Source organism: Anarhichas minor, unplaced genomic scaffold, assembly GCF_050575085.1.
Source record: "Anarhichas minor isolate MPS153535 unplaced genomic scaffold, ASM5057508v1 ptg000003l, whole genome shotgun sequence".
Lineage (NCBI taxonomy): Eukaryota > Metazoa > Chordata > Actinopteri > Perciformes > Anarhichadidae > Anarhichas > Anarhichas minor.
Genome location: NW_027466449.1, coordinates 6,326,986 through 6,347,562, shown reverse-complemented (window position 1 = coordinate 6,347,562; position 20,577 = coordinate 6,326,986). Strand labels below are relative to the sequence as shown.

Here is a 20,577-nt window from a genome sequence, read left to right as displayed (position 1 = left end):
TTAGATTCTGTAACTGCCATTTAGTAGCTTCTCAGGCTGCCTTGAGGGACCAGGGCTTGAAATCCGAGAGGTTTTGGATTGATCCAATGATGCGACAACAGGGAACAGCACATATATTGAAATTCTAGAGGGCAACACTTAAAGGCTGGAGCCCTAAAACGGGATTGATTTTCTGCCAATTGCAGCCAGTCAGCAGTAGTGCTAAATGTGGCTTTACATGTTCCACCTGGTATTCCTATGTGTGTGTGCAAGAGTGGAATGATTCACACACCACCTCTCTGATAAGTGTGACTTCCTCTTCTCACCCACACACAGAAGATGCTGCGTTGCACCCTGCAACTGTGAATATAACCTACATTTTAAAAAACCTATTGCACTCAGAAAAGTGTGCATTTTAACATTTGAGAGCTACACTGACATTTAATTTCTAGATGTATGGGATTTGACATACCTATCTGTTCTTCTATGTAGTGTTGTGGTGAAGTGGAAAACCAAGAAGCATTGAGCAATAAATTCTTTCCAAGTTCTTGTATTATACTTTGAAATCATAAGACTCAGTGGGAGAGCAAATGTTGAATGAGAGCTCCAGGCGTTTCCCTTGTAAACATATGAAAGACTACTTAAAGGGCGTCACATTCATTGCCTGGTTGAGTGATTGCTTTTGAACTAAAGTGAGGGCAGCCCCGTAATGACAGAGGTACACAAAAAAAGCAAACACATCTGGGCTGAATTGAGGCTGTCAGTGTGCAGCGAGCCAGAGAGAAAGGCTTTTCTGTTGCTGTGACTCATGATAACACACCTATCCGCTGCTCCTCAGAGAGACAAAGACATGGAAAGCAGAAGGAAGCTGCATCCCATCAATAGATGCAATTAGCATTTATGCCGGGCTAGCCTTGTTGTATTATGACACTAACTCCGCACCATTTAATAAAATCCCTCTTTCTTGTCCACGCCTGTTTTAAACCTTGTTAATGAAATATGCACAGCATACAGGTGTTTCGCACGGAAAATAATTCAACTTATCTTCTGAAGTCTCCAGTTTTACAAGAGGTTTCCTGACAGTAGCTATAGACTCTAAGATCAGCTCTGTCCTGTCAAATAAGGTACAGCCTCATCAACATTACTCATAATCCTCTGGAGGAACCCTGTAGGTTTTATTATTTGGCAGACTCTGTTTACTAATGCTAATGCCACAGGACAAAACATTGTGACACTTGTAATTGTCCATCCGAGCAAAATACTTTCAGTAAATCTACTACATAGTTTATGACATATAAATACACCAAGGTTTATGTTCTGTGTAAGGTGCATGAATAAAGTAAACTCAAGCTGGCAGCTTTTAGCTTGGTCTTTAACTTCCTGCTAGTGTGACTGAGAGAAACAAATGCTATAACTTGGCCGAGAGGAAAAGTCAAGCTCCTCAGGAGGTGGCACCTCAGTCTATTAGTCCTTGTAAGAACCATGGTACCGGTCTGTACACAGAACTAAATACAATATGTTGATAATCATTCCAGACAAAATAATTCCCTGCTAATGTCTAATGTGTATCTGCTGGCTGTGTGCCATGTGTTTAATTGTCTTTTTGGGTTATACTGTCGATGTGCAATAATTAAGAGGCAATTCTTTTCATTTATAGTTCATTCATAAGCTATTTTCTGCCTCAAACTGGTTAACTATTTTATACCACACCTCTATGTAAATTGATCCCTATTTCTCGATGACCGATTTCTCCTAAATCGCTGTACACGACTATGGATATGAATAAAGATCGGACGGATGAACTATATCTGACTGTAGCTAAGTATCGGATATGAAGTAGAGTGGAAATGACCTGCAATGGCCTCTTAATATAATGTTAGTGCTACTGCTTTCTCAATGTGCACGTTTTCTTTAGCCTATACAGATCAGCCTGAGACCTCATATAATGAGGGTTTATGGCTTGCTGTTTCTCTACAGATGACTCGAGGTTAACGACAGATGTATTCATGGCCTGTCCATCTAAGTCTCTGTCCCTGTGTGTCTATGCTTTAATGTTTAGGTAAGATTAATCTATTCTAGTCCGTGTAATAAATATAATTATGAGCCAGCCATGGTTTAAATATAAACTACGTTTTTCAAATCTAATTTCAACCTGTGATATCATATGTATTTCCCACACTTGAGCAGTTTAATGGATCACTTCCTGAGTGCTGATAGCAACAAAATATTGTCTACGTGTTACTTTCATAAGATTTCAGTAGTTCCCATTGTTCTTGTACACTGCCATTCCTTCACAGTATGAATATTAAGTGCTACAGATTAAAATGCTGGAAAAGTCCTGCTTATTGTCCTTGTGGGCAACAAAACTGTTTTTTTTTTTTTTTTACTCCCTTTGAGATCCATATTTCCACTTGCCGACAACTATAGATGAACTTCCTTCCTCCGTTTCCTCCAACAAGGTCACAGTCACAGTTTACGTCGACTAAAACATGGCTCGCGTTGTACCATATACGTCCAGTCTTTGCCGGTCTCATCTCAGACCACCATGGGAGTGTCTGAGAAGACGGAGCTGATGGACTCTGCTACTGACTTCTTCCTCTTCCCCTTCATAAGAGAACCAGCCTCTGCATCCAGATCATCATCATCCTCATCCCCATTGGGGTTCAGCTTGCCGTTCTGGCCCTGCAAGTCCTTGGAGTCTATGAACGCCACGTGCCTGTTCAGCTCGGCCTTGAGCGCCGGGTCCTCGTGAGTCGGCGTCACGCTGAGCATGGACGAGTGGATGCTGTCGTCACCCCGAGCCTTACCTTTATTGGGGCAGCAGCAGCAGCGGCATGGCGTCAAGTAGAGATACATGAGCACAAGCACCACACTGGCCAGACAGCCCACCAAGGTGGTATAGGCTGTGTTCAGGCTCTCGCTGCCCCCGTGCATGGTGAAGTTGTGAACCTTCAGCACCACATAGATCGTCTCATTGAAGGCCTCGCTCATGGCAAAGCAAGTGTAGGTCCCAGAGTCCTCAATCCTCACCGGATTAATCTGCAGATTTCCATCTTTCAAGGCTTTGGCTGTCTGGTTGCTTCCAACTGTCACCACCACATTACCAGGCATCATCCAGGTTTTTAACATCCCCCTGCGTTTGGTGTCACAGCTAAGGATCAGCCTCTGCTCCAAAAAAGCCTCTTCGCCCGATTCCTTGAATGTGCTGCAGTTCATAATGTAACCGCTGAGATCAAAAACACCGACTTGGGTTTTTTGCGGGCCAGGCAGAATACAGGTGTAGTCGTCTTTGAAGTCCACAGCAGAGTTGAGCTTTCGAATGTACCAATGGGCAAGGAGTGTGTAAAGATCACAGTGACACAGCAGAGGGTTATTGTGGAAGTAGAGGCCGTTTTTAATCCAGGCAGGCAGCACCTGGAGCTCATCAATGGGAAACAGCTTGATCTTGTTGGAGGACACATCCAGGAGACTAAGTTTCTCCAGGCGGGACTTTTCCTTGACCAGCTCCACGGGGAAGCGGGAGATTTGGTTCTGGCTTAGGTAGAGCTTCTGAAGGTTGATCGTGCTGAGAAAGGCTGAGCGGTCAATCTGGGAAACTTGGTTATTGTACAGCAAGAGGACCTCCAGGTTGACCAAAGGCTCAAAGATGAACTCATCCAGCAGTTGCAAGTTGTTGGAGGACAGGTCCAAGTAACGCAGGTGCTTCACGTGTTGGAACGCCTCTGAAGACAGGAAGTGGAGCCCGTTATGGCTGAGGAGGAGGTTATGCAGCTTTAGGAGCTTGATCGGGGTCCACTCAGATCGCAGGCGCTCTATCTCATTGTAGCTGAGATCCAGCACAGCAGTGTAGAGCGGCAGACCTGTCGGGACGGTGGTCAGATTCATCTTGGAGCAGCTCACTATGTTTGAGGCGCAGATGCACGTCTTATGGCAGTTGAGGGTGGATGCCGCTGCCCCTGGAAGCCAGAGGAGAGCCATGCAGAGGGTGAGGGAGAGGACCCATCCCGGACGCTTACTCCAATGAGGTAATGTTTTCAGCAGGCTGTCACCTGTTCTGGTAGAAGGCTGCAACATGCTGGCTGTTGATCTAAATCCCAGAAAGGTTTACTACGATCCCATTCTCAGAGAAAAGCATGGAAGAGCAGCTGGAGAATTCCCCAGGCACTGCTAATTGAAGGCTGAAAAAAAGCAGAAACAGAGGCGATAAACAGTTAACACATGAACTTGCTGTCACTCCCACATGTACAAGTCTTTTAATACGCAGGGACAACGACAGATGCTGCTGTTTTAGATGCTGTTATCTGTTTGTTTACTTCAGTAATGACTGTAAGTATAAAACATACCTATGTTCAATTACGATGCCTTGAGACAAACATAAATGCTTAGTTTTGCATCAACTAATGCATCATTCTACTAAATATATAGCATGTATGAAGGTCATGAATAAGCAAAACGTAACAAACATTAGCTGTTATTTTAAGTATTTAAAGTGCTTGTATTCGTTGAGAAGAATGGTCCCTTTAAACCAGTATTTTAATGTTGTGGCACTTGGTATAACTGCTTTGTATAGTTCTAGAGTGGTTAAAAAAAATGCATCATGAGAGTATTCATTGTTTTGCAAGTAAAAGCTAAATATGCAAATAAAGGAGTGCAGCCCAGCCTGAATGGCTGACTGCATTATCTCCCTCGTATATGCCAAGTCACCCAAAAGGAAAATACTTAAAGTTAAGTATCTGTGTTGTGCATACTGCGCAGTACTTGAATAAATGTCCTTAGTTAATTACCATCTCTGCACCCATGTGGACCTGCAGTAAAACACCTTAAGTAGCCTCTGTCTCTCTAGGCTCCTCACGCGCGTATTGTGTGCAATACTAACTTTACCTTGCTGCTTTGCACAATGCGCGTCTTCCTTTAATTAAAACAAATACACACGCAGACACCCAGTGTACTCGCACTAACCCATGCATTTACACTCCTAGAAGACATGCATTGATTTTTCTTCCTCTTCACATTTGCCCCTCTCTGTCTCTCTCTCTCTCTCTATCTCTCTCTCTCTCTCTTTATCTCTATACGATGCTGAAAAGAATGTGATAGCCTACACTAAAACATAAACAACAAATGCATACAAATGTGAAATCAAGCAAATTGACGTTATGCCGCATTCTGAAATGTCCTTATCCATTTGTGGAAGAGCTGTGCAAACGTTGCATTGCACCATTCTGCTCGAAAACAAACGAGCACAACATGGAAACGTGAGATGAGAGATGGAGAAGGAAACCGAGAGAGGCCACCATACCTTCAACCGGGATGCAGCGATGTTGGATTTCATTAAAACAGCTCCTCGTCTGTTTATAATTACGATATTGCTCCAGACAAATAGTCCCCGTCTGAATGAGTCTGTGCGTCTGCTGTTGAGGACAACAACGGGTGAAGGGAGGCGGGGAGAGCCCTAGAGCTATCCTCGCCAAAATAATCCTGGTCCACGCGGCATCCGATACCCGGTGCAAAATTACGCAAAAAAAATGAATTACGTAAAGTGCAGCGACCGCGCGTCCTTTTAACTGCTGACAACCACCGATAATCAACTGTCTCTGCTCTCAACTGAGCATGTTGCCCTGCACGCACACGAACGCACATCCGTCCTCTGCGGATAATTGGCGCATTTCGAGCAGATCCGGCTCCTGTCTTGTCTCATCAGCAGCCATGGAGATAATTAAGAATGAGCAGTCTGCAGCTGGCAAGCTTCCCCGTGGATCCTCGCAGGCCTGCTGCTGTCTTCGCGAAGTGCTGCAGGGATTGACGTGTTATCGAGGTAGTGCGCTCAAACCCAGAAGGAGCTGTTTACGGAAAGTGCGCGCACCGAAGACGCGCCGCGGAGGACGCACTACTGAAAACCCAACGAGAGGGCCGAAATGGAAAAGTCAAACCGGCCATGAACATGTTATTCATTGTCCACTATAATGGCTGTATAGCTTTAGGGTGATCTATACTCACATCACCATCATTATTAGTCTGTGATGATCAACTCTGCCGAGGAGCAAAGGTTATTGATTCAGTACAACAACCTAATATATACTCCCAAGATAAATAAATCATCTTTCCCCTCTTAGTACCGTCCTGTTAACCTTCTCCTTTTTGGTCTGATATTAATTAAGACTTCACTGCAGTGTCAATGTCAGCCAAAAGTGATGCAACGAAAACGATTTCTGTGTCATATTCGTGGCATGACCAGGTGAGACAAACACATGGCTGAATGTTCTTGTATACCTATCAGATAAAATAAGACATAGAGTTCACCTACATGTGGCTGAATGTCGCCATGCTAAGCAGTGACGCATTTCTCTCTCCTCATCACAGTCCATCTTCACACTACCATCTGACAGCTGATTATGTTGGCAATCACTACATGTTCTGACTACTGCCATTATTTTCCTTTTGTCATACACAGGCTTTCATAGACCGGACTATCTTTGGTGTGTTAATTATCCCAGGACTCAGAATGAGTAATACATGTAGAATTGTGGTCAGTTCTGTGATTGATACATTTGTGATTCAGCTGCTGTTAAGTCATTCTGTATTTCAGCTTATCGTAATTGAAATGTACACAAAAAGCAGCCAACTTGGACCAGTCTTTGAGGGCCTTTATAACAGAAGAGACATTCCTTTAATTGTACTATTTCTGTGGGTATTTAGTTGTTGATTAGCCCAGGTAACATATACTGGTTTTACTACTTACATCAGAACATTATTTTATGCATGATAGTTTGAGTTAGGCAGGCAGCCATCAGCCTGTCCAGCTTTCCCAGAAAAATATTCACACATTCCCTGTTCTGTTCTCGCTCAGTGTGCAGACTCTATTTATGTATTTGATTGGGTTTGTTTATGAGTGCCGACTAAGCGGGGAAAACCGTGTCTTTTTTTTTTTTTTTTTACTCAAGTGAATCCGCCCACATGCTGTCTTTTGAGATTTCTTTGGGTTTTCCTCAATACACAGATCTGCTGCAGCGAGCCTGGTTTAGGCAAAGCTGTGAGAACCCGTGTATTGCCAATAAGCTGCTGCACCAATGTAGCCTCCTACTCAAAATGCCACCAGAAATCATTTAATAAATGAATATTATAGCAACAGGGGACACAGGGGAATTCTAATGTCATATGAAATATGACCTCATTATAAGACATATGAATGTGTGAGACCCTCTTCTGGTGAAGTAGATAGACGTATCAGGATAGAGCACCATATAATGAGAACTGTGGCCCCCTGGAATTGTCTCAATATCGGTCAAATGCTGAAATTGGGGTTACTCTCAATTTTGTCCCATTTTGCTGATTTGATCCCAAGTTCAAACTCATTTGACCAAGAGCAGAGTTATCAATTGGAGGACCACATAGGATACTGTGACATTATGTGCTTTTCTGTGCTTTGAATGTCAACTTGTATTTTATCTATTTTACCGACACTAGGCTCAAGCCTTTTTTTTTGGCTTGGTGCAAGGCTGGACCCCATCCTAGTGAGACAAACGAGCATAGCAGAGTAGATATAATTTCAGAAACTCTATTGGAGCTGGAGTTGCCTTGAAACGATGTGCTTTGGCAGGTGAAACAAACAGATTTGAAGCAGACTGAACTGCAGGCTGACTTCCCGCATGATTTGTTTTAAGGAAATTGAGTGCCAAATAAATTCTCTGCAAGATAAATCCTTTGAAACAGATTTAACTTGTTTCCCTCTGAAAACAAACACTGTTTAGTTGGTTAACTTTTTCATATGTTGGACTCTGACATAACTTCAAAAGTAAAGTGGGACAAAAATGGACTGATATGATATTAATTCTCAGAAATGAATTCCATTAATTACGTCAATATACTTGCTGGAGACGTCTTGATTCTTTCTCAATAGGCCTCCAGTTAAATGCCAGGAAATACAGGTGTGAGCCGACTAAACATAGCGAGAAACCCCTATCTGACCGGAGCACTATAGCACTGTGACTCTTGTGATATGTAGCTGAAAGTGATTAATGTTCGACTCCACTTCCTGCTGTGATAGGGATAGTGTTGCCTGGCAACTGTCTGCGGCCTTCCGTTGACTGTTTTGGCTCCGTGGCAGATCTGAGGTAGCTTTCCTTCTCTCGTTTATCTCTGTGTACCTGCTCAGATGGGGTTTCTAGCACAGATCGATCCCTGCAAAAATAAAAAGAACGCAGTGCCTCTCTATGAGCACAGGGACAAACATCGGCTCCCAATTTTACTCTCTATTCCATAATTCATGGACATATATTGAAATATTTAAGGAACATCTGTCTTCCTCTGCATAGCTGCAGTCAGACAGAAATCCCTGACTGTGGCTCCATCACTTATTAATCATTAAGGGGTGGCAGCACTGTTAAGTGACTATGGGTCTTGTAACCAGCACTTTAGCGTCTGAGATGGAGCGATCATATTTCACAAATGATAACACGAGGAGTTACAAGATATTTTGCATTCTGAAAGCTATTGGCTCGTTCTAGGCCTGAGAGGATTATTGGCACAATCTCCTGATCACACTGATGTAAATGATGTTTACATACAGCCGGCTCTTTCTGTGCGCCACCTGGCCTCTCTGCTGACATGGTAAACACACACTCTTGTCTCCGAGCCGACAGCAACATCACCTACACAACTGTCTGGATGCAACTGGACTCCGTGCTGGCCGTGCTCGTTACACCTGCAGCTGCGTCCACGACATGGCACGAAACAGAGAAAGGTTTGTTCTTGCCCACAGTTAGTTATGATCGCTGTTGTTGTCTCAGTGCATTTGGGTGAACATATCTTTTTAAACATGCAATAAAAACAGCATTTGCATATAAACACTTTTTAAGTTGATATGATGAAAGCAAAATTAGCATTCATTTGGAGTCGTGTTTACGGCCACCTGGCCAATATAAGGTCAATATTCATTCTTCTAATAGCTCTGTTTTTGGTCTCTTTTCGCTAGTTGTGGTGGACGTTCGAATGCTTGCAAGGTGGCAGGTAGCCTGCTTGTTTGCAAACCTGTACAAAACAAACCTTAAACACCTTCAAACAATGTAAATTTACGCAGGTAAATAAGTGAAGTGTTTGGCTCATCAGGGGTCAGTAGCTTCCCTCTGGCTAAAAAAAGAAGAAGATCTGAGACCTGCAGGAATGGTCTGGAGAGGAAATGAAAAGGTAACCGTGATCTTTGTTGAGCCTGCAGCTGGACTGCTCTTGGTTTCCGTGGCAACACTTTCAGTTTTATGTTTGATCAGACGTGCAGGGATGAAACAAGGTCACTCCACAATCATATCCCAGAGAAAAAGCCCACATGGACGGCAGATGCTTCAATAAAAGCAAAGCTGTTTGTAATCTTGGCACGTCCTATTCTCCCATTGCTTAGCAACAGGCCGTACTTTTCGACAGCGGAGACCACTACTCTAGATCACGGAGGAAGGGCTGCAGGTGTCAGCCTACACTGTGAGCATGAACAATGGGTATAATCAAGAGGCAGGGCACACATTGTTTTCACTCACTAATTAAAGCTGTCACTAAAGTTACAAGCTTTGCTGTAATAACTGGGCATAAGTACTTCTTTCATGTGAAAGTGTCAAGCCGTGGACCCGTTACAGCTCTATTTAAAGCTGGGGAAGTATTACATCTGCAATCAGGTGTAGCCTACTGTAGAGAGAGAACAGAACAGAGGATATAATTGAGCTCTGTTGATATTCTGAATGGAGAGAGAGAGTTATTGGAAGACGAGGCATTGCCCAGTCTGTATTTCTAATACCTGTTAATCCGTTCCTCAGGGGAAAGATAAAGGAGTTGATGCATGCTAGCTGTTCCCAAAGGAAACGGATGATTCTCTACTCATTAACTATGTGGGAAAACAAAGTTGATCCTGTCTTTGCAATAAGAGCCGTGCCCCTGCACTCGGCCAGTAAGATGAGGTCCCCAGCAGGAGAAGCCAAGAAAAGACTCTAAATAGTCAGTGACTCACTGCCTTGAAAATGTTTAGCTCCGTGTGTCAGACACAAGAATAAAAAAATGGCTTCTTGATCTTGAAGTATGTATGTGCTGCTGGTTTCCACCTGGAGTTCATCCTGTATTTAACACTCAGCCTTGCACGTTTCTTCTGAGTTTTAGCCTCATTTAAAGTTTTTCATTTAGCGTCTCTAACAACTAGGTTCGTCTCTTGTTACTTCCTGCTCTGGAGCCATTTTGAGAGCGTGTCAGAGAGGTGCAGCAAGCGACGCAGCAGCAGTCAACACAGAACCCATTACCTGGCAAAGAGGACTTCCCATCCCTCCCAAATGACTGAGACTGCGCACGCCCCGGAGTCCCTCTCGTTGTCTTTGCTAAGAGTCCATCAAGCCAGAGTGGACAGGTTAAAACGCTGACCCCCAGTCCTTGTTTACTGAGCACTTGACTTTCATTTTCCCCCTCACTTTTCCCTTCTCAGTGCCAGTGCCTGTGGCCACTCGTGGCACATCAAGCCTGGGCAAAGAGGTCTTCTCTACAGAGTGCTGTAATGAGGCTGAGAGGAAAGCATGCAAGGAAGTAACAGCTGCAGTCCTGAATATCTTTTTATACCTGCACCATGTTGAGATACACATTTTTCTGCATTTTAACATACCACGGTAATATAGTTAGAATTGTGAATACACTGCTGCAATATCGGAAGGGAATCAAGATGCTTTTTTACAATGTGTGTGAAGGAAATCAAACTTAATGGCGGATCATTTTCTCCAAAACCTCAGCGAGCTAGATATGGAAGATGCATTATAATGGGGTGAGTGCTATACAATACAGGAAGGGACTGTAATTGAGAGGCTAAGTGGCTCTGAAGTCATAACCCATAAGAGATTAAGGAGCCTGAAAACATTAATCGGCTACACCTTCGCATGAAATGCTGATGAAATGTCCTCCAAACCACCAAGCTAGTGGCTGGATCACGAGCAGGATGGAGGGAGGCGTTGTGGAGGCCTTGATGGAGCAGGAGAGGAGACACAGGGCTGAAAGGGGAGATGGTCGTTAGGAGAAGGGAGGGTGGCAGAGCGAGAAGCTGTTGGACAGAATGTCCTCTGGCTTTTCTAAAACAAGTGTCCTGTTGCATCATTAGATGCAACAGGACATCATTAGATCAGGGGTGTTTACTGTGTGCCTTTATTTATTTAGCTCTGGGCTGTCAATAATCGAGCAGGCTCTGAGGAGGTTCCTCAATTCCCCGTGTGTCTGTGTTTGTGTGTGTGTGTGTGTGTGTGTGTCTGCTTACCAGACAACTCACTTGTGTACTTCCTCTTCGATTAATAGACATGTCGATGCTCTTTGCTAATTCTAAATTTAGTCATCATTGTCAAAACACTCAAGCGCCCACCTTCTCCATTCCCATCATTAGCTGGTCGACTGTTATCTGATACGTCCTCTCATTCCCCCTGAACTCTGGCCTTCACTGCGCCAGACAAAACAAAAACCTGACTGCCCTGATTGCATAAGACACGCCCCTCAGGCATGAATGCACAGCAGTGACTCAATTGCGAGTAAGAGGATTTTATGTTTTGAACTTTCCCCTATCTAATCTAACCTCATTCATAGCTCTATCCTTCCGGCATGTGGTTTGTCCAATCCCATGATGCACTAGTGGGAAGTTGGCCCAAAAAGCCAATTCAGCAGCAGCACCCGACAGACTGACAGAGGGACCCTGTTAAGCTGAAACTGGCCTTTGCAATTGTTATATAATGACTGCTGATGCTGATGACACTGTATGATGAGGGAGTGAATGAGTCAGTTACTTTGGTGCTGGAGGATGCATCTATTATTCAGTTTCGCCTTTGGGTGCTCTCACATGTGCCAATCTTCCAGCCAAGACACTGACACTCACTCAGCAGGTCCAGAGAAACAGCCTGCGAATGAGCATCAGGGATGAAAGAGCTCACTGTGACAGTGCAGCACTCCCCCAGCGGTGCACAGTTCAGTTTCAACAGGCTGAAATTGTTGCACAATACCAGGACGCTGAGACTGAAGCAGCGAAATGAAATGGAGCCTAAGTCCACCCACTGCACAATTTTAATTTAAAAAAAAGCAAAAAAGTGGGTTAGGGGCTGAGAGTAGACACCACACCCACTTCGGTATGACAAAAGCAACCTGATATAACTGCCATATTGCTATTTTCCAAGCTACTGTATCTGTTATGTTTCATGACGCATCGTGATCTCACAAAAATACATAAATGACCACAACCTCATAACGCACAGTGCATTACGTAGCAGTGGCACGTAATGCACTGTTTGAATTACGTGTTGGCACCACAGAAACAATTGCTAATGGAAATTAGGATCCTTTTGTTGGACACACGAGTTAAACGCATGTGAACCTGCAGCGATCAGAGCTAGTGACGTAGTATGATTAGTGTGAATACTATTTATGATGGGAGGGTCAAACAACCACAGGACTTTCATCCACTAGACCGGTGTTTGAGACAAAGGTCGTGTCCCAAAATGTTGTGGAGTTATTGTGAGGATACGTTGGTGATGTTTTTCCTAACGTTAATTTAGTTGCCCAATTGTTTCCGTGGTACCGAAAGGTTAATAGGTCGTGGTTATTTCACGTATTTCTGTGAGATCACGATGGACAAAAGCCTCGATGCAGCGTCAACAAACATAACAGATACAGTAGCTTGGAAAATAGCGATATGGCATGGGGCACTGCCTTTGATGGATTTAATGTTGATCAGACCACAAATGAGACAAGAATTACACCCTGCAAATCATCTCTGGCTTTGCCCATGAGAGCGACACCTTCACATTACATGTAGTCATTAGATCCATAATTAGTTTAAAAATATTGATTATTTTAAATTGATTATTGATTATAGCTGTTTTAACTCTTATTTGAATACAGGACTTTTTTCAGAATATTTTTACAGTGTGTTATTGCTAGTTTCACTTTTCTAAATACCTTTTTTTGCTTTGGCCTTTAGAGGCATCGGCTACACTGCTAATACAAACCTGGCAACATCACATTTGGTGTCTGTGTCATGGTAATGGCTATCCAGGGTCCAGGGGTGTCCTTGCAACCAAAACCACAATCAAGACAAAAGGCCCGGTGTTCTGGGATCTCACGAGAGAGAGAGAGAGAGAGAGAGAGAGAGAGAGAGAGAGAGAGAGAGAGAGCATGCTACTGTAAATTAAACAGATTTGTTTCATGACAGTGTCAGCCTGTAACAATCTTCAGAACAGCCCTGTGGCGAGCTTTAAGGGATTTAAAAGGCTCTACTTCTCTTGCTGTTGCCTCTATTAATCACAGCCCTCTGCGCTCTGTGGCGTGAGGACCGTTTCTGGGAAGTAGAGGTTTAATGCAGGGTCATTATTACAATTCCATCCTGTTTCTGGTGTCATTACCACAGAGCTGTGAGCTCCGTGACAAGTGCAAATAAAACTCTCCCTCTTACACAAACACACAGCCAAAGCATAGTGATTCGTAAAAGATATGGTGCCCTTGAGCACTCAAGTATCCTCTTCGTAACCTCGTTAATGGATTTCCACTTATTTCATCTGATTCGACTGTAAACACAGAAAGACAAATCCCTTAGTTTGCTTATGTTGTCAAAAATAGAAATCCTGCATTGTAAAAGATTTGTCCTTTTCTCTAATCTGCCTTTTAATGAACACACAAATCTGCACATGCACGATTCTGTAATATTGTAGCATTGTTTTGTGATTTGTGCTTAAGCTTGAATCACATTTGAAAGGCTCGTTATTTAGAAAATATATTGACTATAATACAGCGGCCAATTACAAATAATCATCTATCACTTTTGTTTTGATGAAGATAAATGATTAGTTTTTAAAATATTACAGCATTAATAATTGATCTCACATAAAAACATATACTGTATATCAAAGCTCAGTCATCACATTTGACAGAGAAGACATAATGTAATTGATCAGGTGCAATAAACAAAAAAAGCGACAATAAAAGCGCAGACTTTTTTTTCCCCTGAGGAAGAGCATTTGTGTCAAAAACATAATCAGGACTGTGTAGCATAAAAGAGCAGCTGAACTGCGAACGATAGCTTTTTTCCTGTGTTTTTGTATTTTGCAGTGGGCAGATAAAGAAAAACAGTAGGCTATGTAGAGTTGTGCATGTGCTGCTGTGGCAGGAGTCAACATGTGTTTTAGTTTGTTGAGCCACTGTGTCTGAATGCTGGACAAGCCTGAAGGCTGCTTGGTTGATTTCCAGTTTCTCACCCTTCATGAAGGCTGACAGCTGGCTTGGATTATTAACTGTGCAGCATCTGTCTGGATTTCACAACATCCCGCCTGCAGGACTCAGCTCTCTGGCTCTAATGAGCACAGAAGATGTGAGCAAGATGGCAGTGGAGAGAAAAGATGAGAGCTGAGAGTAAAAAAGCTACTGTAAAAAAAACAACAACCATCAGCAGCACCAATGAGCCAAAAGCTCACAAACTGTGCTCAAGACATGGAAAGTTGTTGCGTCAATGTTTCACTTTTGCAGACCTGTGGCATTTGCAATGTTCTCATGAATATGTATGTCATGACTATTTCTGTCACCTAATGTGTATTGGGACAGTTAGAGTGAGTAATGCTTTTTCTTCACCCGTCAAACCAGAGGGAATAGGTTGTGCAGTGAGCCAGTGTGACATTGACACACAATCACGCTTTAGTTCTCTCATCACTCTTTGGCATTTAAGCGATTGTAAAACTGAAGTCATTTAACTACCTCGCATGGAAATATATTGCCATATAACATTGTATTTAAACATATCATCAAAGGAATGTTTCACGATCTTAGTTTTTCCTCGTATGCCTCCACAGTGAACAAGGAATCAAAATCATGTAGAAAAGGCTTGATTAATGGAAGTAGGTGGGGGCCACGTTTAACAACAGAAAAAACACTTCCGCATATGAACACGTAAGACTGCCTGCCTGACTGTTTTATCCCGTCTCAGTGAAAATGTATGTGCTTAGTAAATAGGCCTATATCGAGCATTCGACTGGATAAATGAGACTTGGATTATATTGCATGTGTTATGTGACAGTTTGTAAATGGATGTTTTGATATATTTGTTGTTAAATGCGAAACGTTTTCTTCAAGAATTCAAGGTGAAACTGGGTAAGTGATTCAAGGGTGAAGTATTCCTTTAAGTCACGCTTTACTTTTCTTCAAAACAAGTAAAAATGTGACACTGAGAGTGAAATAGTGTAATTTTTGTTGTTGTCTCACAGATGTATGAAAGGAAGCGTAGTGAAAACGTTTTGAATAATTTTTCTCTTTTTTGTTAGCAGCGTTGCTTTCGGGATGGAAATGTCAGCTGGTCGGTCGGTCCACCTCATTGGTCCAAATTGAAATATCTCGACCACTATTGGATGGAAAACCATGAACTTGAACAGACTTTGGTCCCCTCGGGATGGTTTTCACTTTGGCGATCCCCTCCCTTTTCATCTACTGCATTCATCAGGTCACATTTTTAATAGTTTGTCTAAAACTTTGTTTTTTGTTTAAAAAAAGAAATACTAGCAAAATTAATGACATCTACATTCTTCACAATTTGCGCTTTGATAATTGTATTGCCTTATGCCTTCTCTTTGTAAAACACTTTGTTTTTTTGTGCTAATCAGCAAATGTTAGCATGCTAACATGCTAAAGTAAGTTGGCAAACATAAACATTATATCTACCTGCTAAACATTTGAGCTAAACGCTAATTATCAGACATTAGTGTTCAGATCAAAGAACCGCTAGCATGGATGTAGACTCATACTCTTGTTTCACTGCTAATGTTATAATAATCTGTCTTCCAGCCCTGCATCCACCTGTAGACTCTGAGGCTAAGACCCCATGTTTGTCACTCCCCAATCTCTGCATCTTGATGTTTACCTGCGGGGAGAGACAAGGTCAACTGTGGCATCAACTATGAGTCTGCACGTATTCTGTATTCACATAAAAAACTGTTTCACGAGTTGGCAAACTGAAATGGACCATCACAGTGTTAAATAATGTTGGATTTACATGTAACAGTTTACAGTACACATGATAAAATAATCTTATAAATAAAGAGACTTTTTTAAAAGAATGATCTCATTTGTTATATAACTAACTACACATTTTCTCTGAAGAGAGAAAGCGAACATAATCCTCTTATGAAAAATAAAAAGTTAGAGATTACACCCATTCCCATAATGTCAAAAAGGATAAAGCAAAAACTGAAAGGTGGGCTAAGTGAAGATACATCTGCGCTCAACTGTGCAGATGCTCACTGACAGTAAATGCACTTAGTGCTCAAATTGATGGTGGATATTGATGTTCCTTCAAATACTGCTGAGTTCAAGCTTCCTGATGTGAGTGAGGAGGTGAAAGAGGGTCCAGAATATAAATGCAAAGAAAGCCGTCGTTATGAGCGGAGAAGAGACCTGTGATGTATGATGGGTAACCTTAAGAGGGGAGGGGGGGGGGGGGGTGAAGGCCTCGGGCTTGGTTCTGCTTGATGATACAGCCATTAATCAACTGACTGACTGCACCGATTGGTTTCTATGAAAACTACACTGCGGTTGTGGGACATCCTTTGAGTTTGCTGTTTGTATTTCGAGCCATATGTGAGATTTAATCTCACGAGAGGTTTTGTTACTGCGAGAAGAATTAACAGTAACAATTATATTCCTATAAAGGAATTGTTCAATGCTTTTGAAATACTCTTATTCTCTATCTCATTTGTTTAATCTGTGCAAAAACAAACTAAATTATGTTTTAAGGGGGTAATATGCTGGACTAACTGTGCCCGCCAAGACCTAGTCCAGCACATAACCCCCTGCAAATCAACAACTTGATGTTTTTATACTTTGTTTTACAAGTTTAACAGAAACAAAAGGGGTTCTTGTGCCAGGTTTGATATATTAGATTTAATTATATTGTACAGTTCATGTCATCGTGTCCCGTCCTGTATTTGTGGTCCACCAAGTCCACTTGTGTGGTTCTGAGCTGTGTGTCCTTCTGACAGATGAAGATCGTGTCTTGCCGCAGTATAAAGCAGCAAAGCCCCTGAAGGCCATTTGTGACTCAACCACGGACATCTCACCTCACCGACCACCAGCTTGATGCTAAACATGCAACTGAATGTTCTTATTCATGGAAAGCCAGATTATCAAAATGTCCCAAAAAAATAGCCATATAGCGAAAACCACATTTTTGCAATAAACAGAAACTAACAAATGAATCCGTCCAATGACACGAAATTAGTCACAGTCGGTAAGTGAATAAAAAACAGTAACTCGGAGGGGAGTCATGACGTTCTCACAATAAAAAGTGTGACACTGAAAAGAGTCATCGAGCATCTGTGGGCTTGTGGCAGTGCGTTGTATTTTTCCAGCCTGTAATAAAGTGACAAAGTTTATTTGAATCACAAGTCTGAAGCATGCTGAAAAAGAAAAAACACAATGATAAGAAAAATGATATTCAGGATGTGGAACTTAAATGCCTGCAAGATGCCATATCATCCTCAATTTTATCTAATTTGTAAAACAGTCTTGGCTCGTTTTTTGAGGTTCAGTGTTCTTATGCGTCCCCAGACAGACAGAGCGGCCTGGAGCGTCGACACTCATCAGTGACTCAGTGTGTGCAGAGGATGACAGTGCCAACCTGGAGCCAACAGAGAGAGCTAATTGTGTCTATTTGGACTCCAATGCAGTAGTGTGGGACATCTAACGGCAGAAATCGGTTACCGTCACCGTTAGTGTTTTCTCTGTCTGTCCCAGGACTCCCAGCAAGCTATCCCAAAATATTCCTATGATCGTAATGGTTAAAGTGAGCTACTAAAAAGTAGATTTCAGTCATGCAGTGTATTCATCAAACTCATATATTTGCTGTAAAATATGTATTTCATTAAATAAAATATGTTGTTGGGTATTTCATGTCTGAAATGGTCTGGTGTTGTTTCCTCAGTGCTGCAGAATAGATGTTTAAAACCAGGATGAAATATTTTAAGATCTACATGCTCTAATAACTCAAAAGGAATTAGTGGAGCATGTAGATCGTCATTTGGTGACACTCTTTCTCTCCATCTCTGTAGATTTAAACAGACTAAACAAACCCTGAGATCTATTTTGGATCACTGCTTTTTCCTTGCAGCTCCACTTTACAATGTAGCATTACGTGTGATTAGCAGTTTAGCTGAAATATGTGAGGATACACAATGTTGCTTCGAGGGTTTTGTCAGCTCAGATAAGTGAGAGCGCCCTCCCTCATCTCCTGCGGTGCATGATGGGGTGTTAGTAATCAGGGTCTGATGTGACCCTCCAGGTGGATGTTGTTCTCTTGGGTACCGTGGGAGGATGAAACTTGAGCAAAGATGTGGTCAGATACTGACTTCCTGCATGTTTTATAAATGTATTGACTACTGGTCTTCACAGAGGATGATGTACGATGTTTATATAAAAATAGATAAAGTAGACATTTAAAATAGGTGGCACTACTGCTTTTAAAATAATGTGCACCCTCAGTTGCTGGTATGTAGGTCATGGGGGAAATGAAGCCCTGAGTGAAGCAATTCAAATTAAATAATGCAAAATGATTTTTATAGATCAAGTTATCCATTGGGGGTTTGATATCAGCCCAAAGATGATCTCCTCTGGCACGAACAGTGAGTTTGTAAAACTGATGAACTGTTCCACAGCTTTTGTCTGCTGTGTGTGAGCTCGAATGAGGCCAAACACTTCAGTGTGAAACATACATTTAATGGATGATGACGCGACCATATAAATAGGTAAATGTTATTCAAAGGCGTGCTCTGTGAGCATTAGTCAGTTACTTAAGTGTTGATGTGCCCTATATAACAAGCGATATTCTCTGGGATTTCAGGTGTTGCAGTTACTTGTTAAATGTGAGAGCACCCCCTACTGGTGAGATCTGAGATCACAAAGGACAACAATAATAGATCAGCAGCTGTAATTGAGCATGAATCAGCCCACCTGTGTTCAGTTAAAAAGGGAAAAAGGAGGCTGAGAATAATCAGCGATCCAACATGGTGGCAAAACACAGAACTCTGCTCCTGATGGCTTGTAATGCATCTAGTGTGTATGAGAGAGTGTGTATTTGTGCTCTGAGGTTGATACACTCTTCTTCTTTTCTTATCTGCTGTTGTTGGATTGGAGGGGGAAAGAGAAAGAGGGGGGGGGGGGGGGGGGGGTTGCCATGGAAACCAATGTATTTCCCTCCCCTGATTGGTGCTCCTGGCATGAGCAAGTATCTGCTATTTCTGTCATTATTCAACACCTCAGACACGAGCGCAGTCACAGGACACACACAAACACAAACACAGGATACATAGAACTCGAAAAGTGGGACATTAACAAACACAAACAAAGACTCCTCTATACTCAATTTCCTTCTTCAAAACGCCTGTGGTATCATCACATCCTTGATCATTACACATAAACACTCTTAAGGTTTTATTTATCTTCAGTCGCCTTAACACATGCTAAAACACATTTACAGGTCGTATGAGCGACCGCAGCATCTCAGCAGCAGCACAACGTGTGATCTTCAACCGATCCACCCGAAAACAGCAGCTGCAGGTTCATGGCAGATAACCTTTGTTGAACAGTAACTCAGCACTTGGATCAATAACTGAAAATGTGTTCAATTTACCAATTGATTTATCAGTAACGAAAAGCAATACGACTCATAAACAAATCAGCGTTTGTGCAGCTGCCCTTCCACTGATGAATGAATCCCTCAGGAAATACGCTGAATGAAAGAGAGATGTCACATATGTTGTGTGGGACGGTCCATTCATGCAAATCTTGAGGGAGGAAATAACAATTTTCAGGGCTTCAATTGAGACAAGAAAACCTAAAAATAAAGCCCATACACTGTAGGTTGGATAACTAAAGGGGATATACACAGTAAAGTACAGTATAGTTGACAGATACAACAGCCACCTCCATACATCAAAAGGTTACTTCTTGTGTCCAAAGCACATTGTTAATAAATCATCTCATTTGGCACGAATGCTAAAAGTATGATTCACAGAGAAAGCTACAGAGGACATGAGCCAGAGGCAGCAACAAAGGGCCAACCTGTCTGCCATTATGTTTTTATGACTGCTATCACAGGCTCCAACTTCAACACTTATTTCTATCATAGATCAATTATCTTTCCAAAAAAACAAGTTCTTTAAGACCAAAGACACGTTCCTTCTTGTTTTGTCCAATCAACAGTCCAAAACTCAAATATGTTCAATGCAAAATAATATGTAGCTACTTTGGCTTGATTAAAAAACTGTAACGATTCTGATCAAGTTTCAGTCAATCATTTAATCAGTTAATGGACTAATTGTTTCAGCTCTCTTGTCATTGTTTTTAGGCTTTTCTGTTGGTTGTCTGACATTACATTTGTTATTTCCTGTGTGCTGGTTGTCTGACTGTCAAGTGTGTTTGTTCTCTTGATCTTGATGAGTCTACCTGATTAAATAATAACAAACTGAATACTAATATGTGTCTATATATATTTTTTTTTTATATATATATATAGCTGAGTCAAGCTATTGTTGAGCTCAACATCTGAATTGCTCAATCCCCTGAATCCTACATCTCAGTGGG

The 20,577-nt window shown here is 42.1% G+C and overlaps 1 protein-coding gene across 1 annotated transcript; it reads right to left on the bottom strand.

Annotated features, from left to right (window-relative positions):
* Window positions 1-2,175: 2,175 nt before the first annotated feature.
* On the bottom strand, window positions 2,176-4,053 carry amigo1 (adhesion molecule with Ig-like domain 1). The gene has a single exon (XM_076090943.1). The coding sequence runs from the start codon at window positions 4,051-4,053 to the stop codon at window positions 2,515-2,517; it is 1,539 nt and encodes a 512-aa protein (XP_075947058.1). The 3' UTR covers window positions 2,176-2,514.
* Window positions 4,054-20,577: the final 16,524 nt, after the last annotated feature.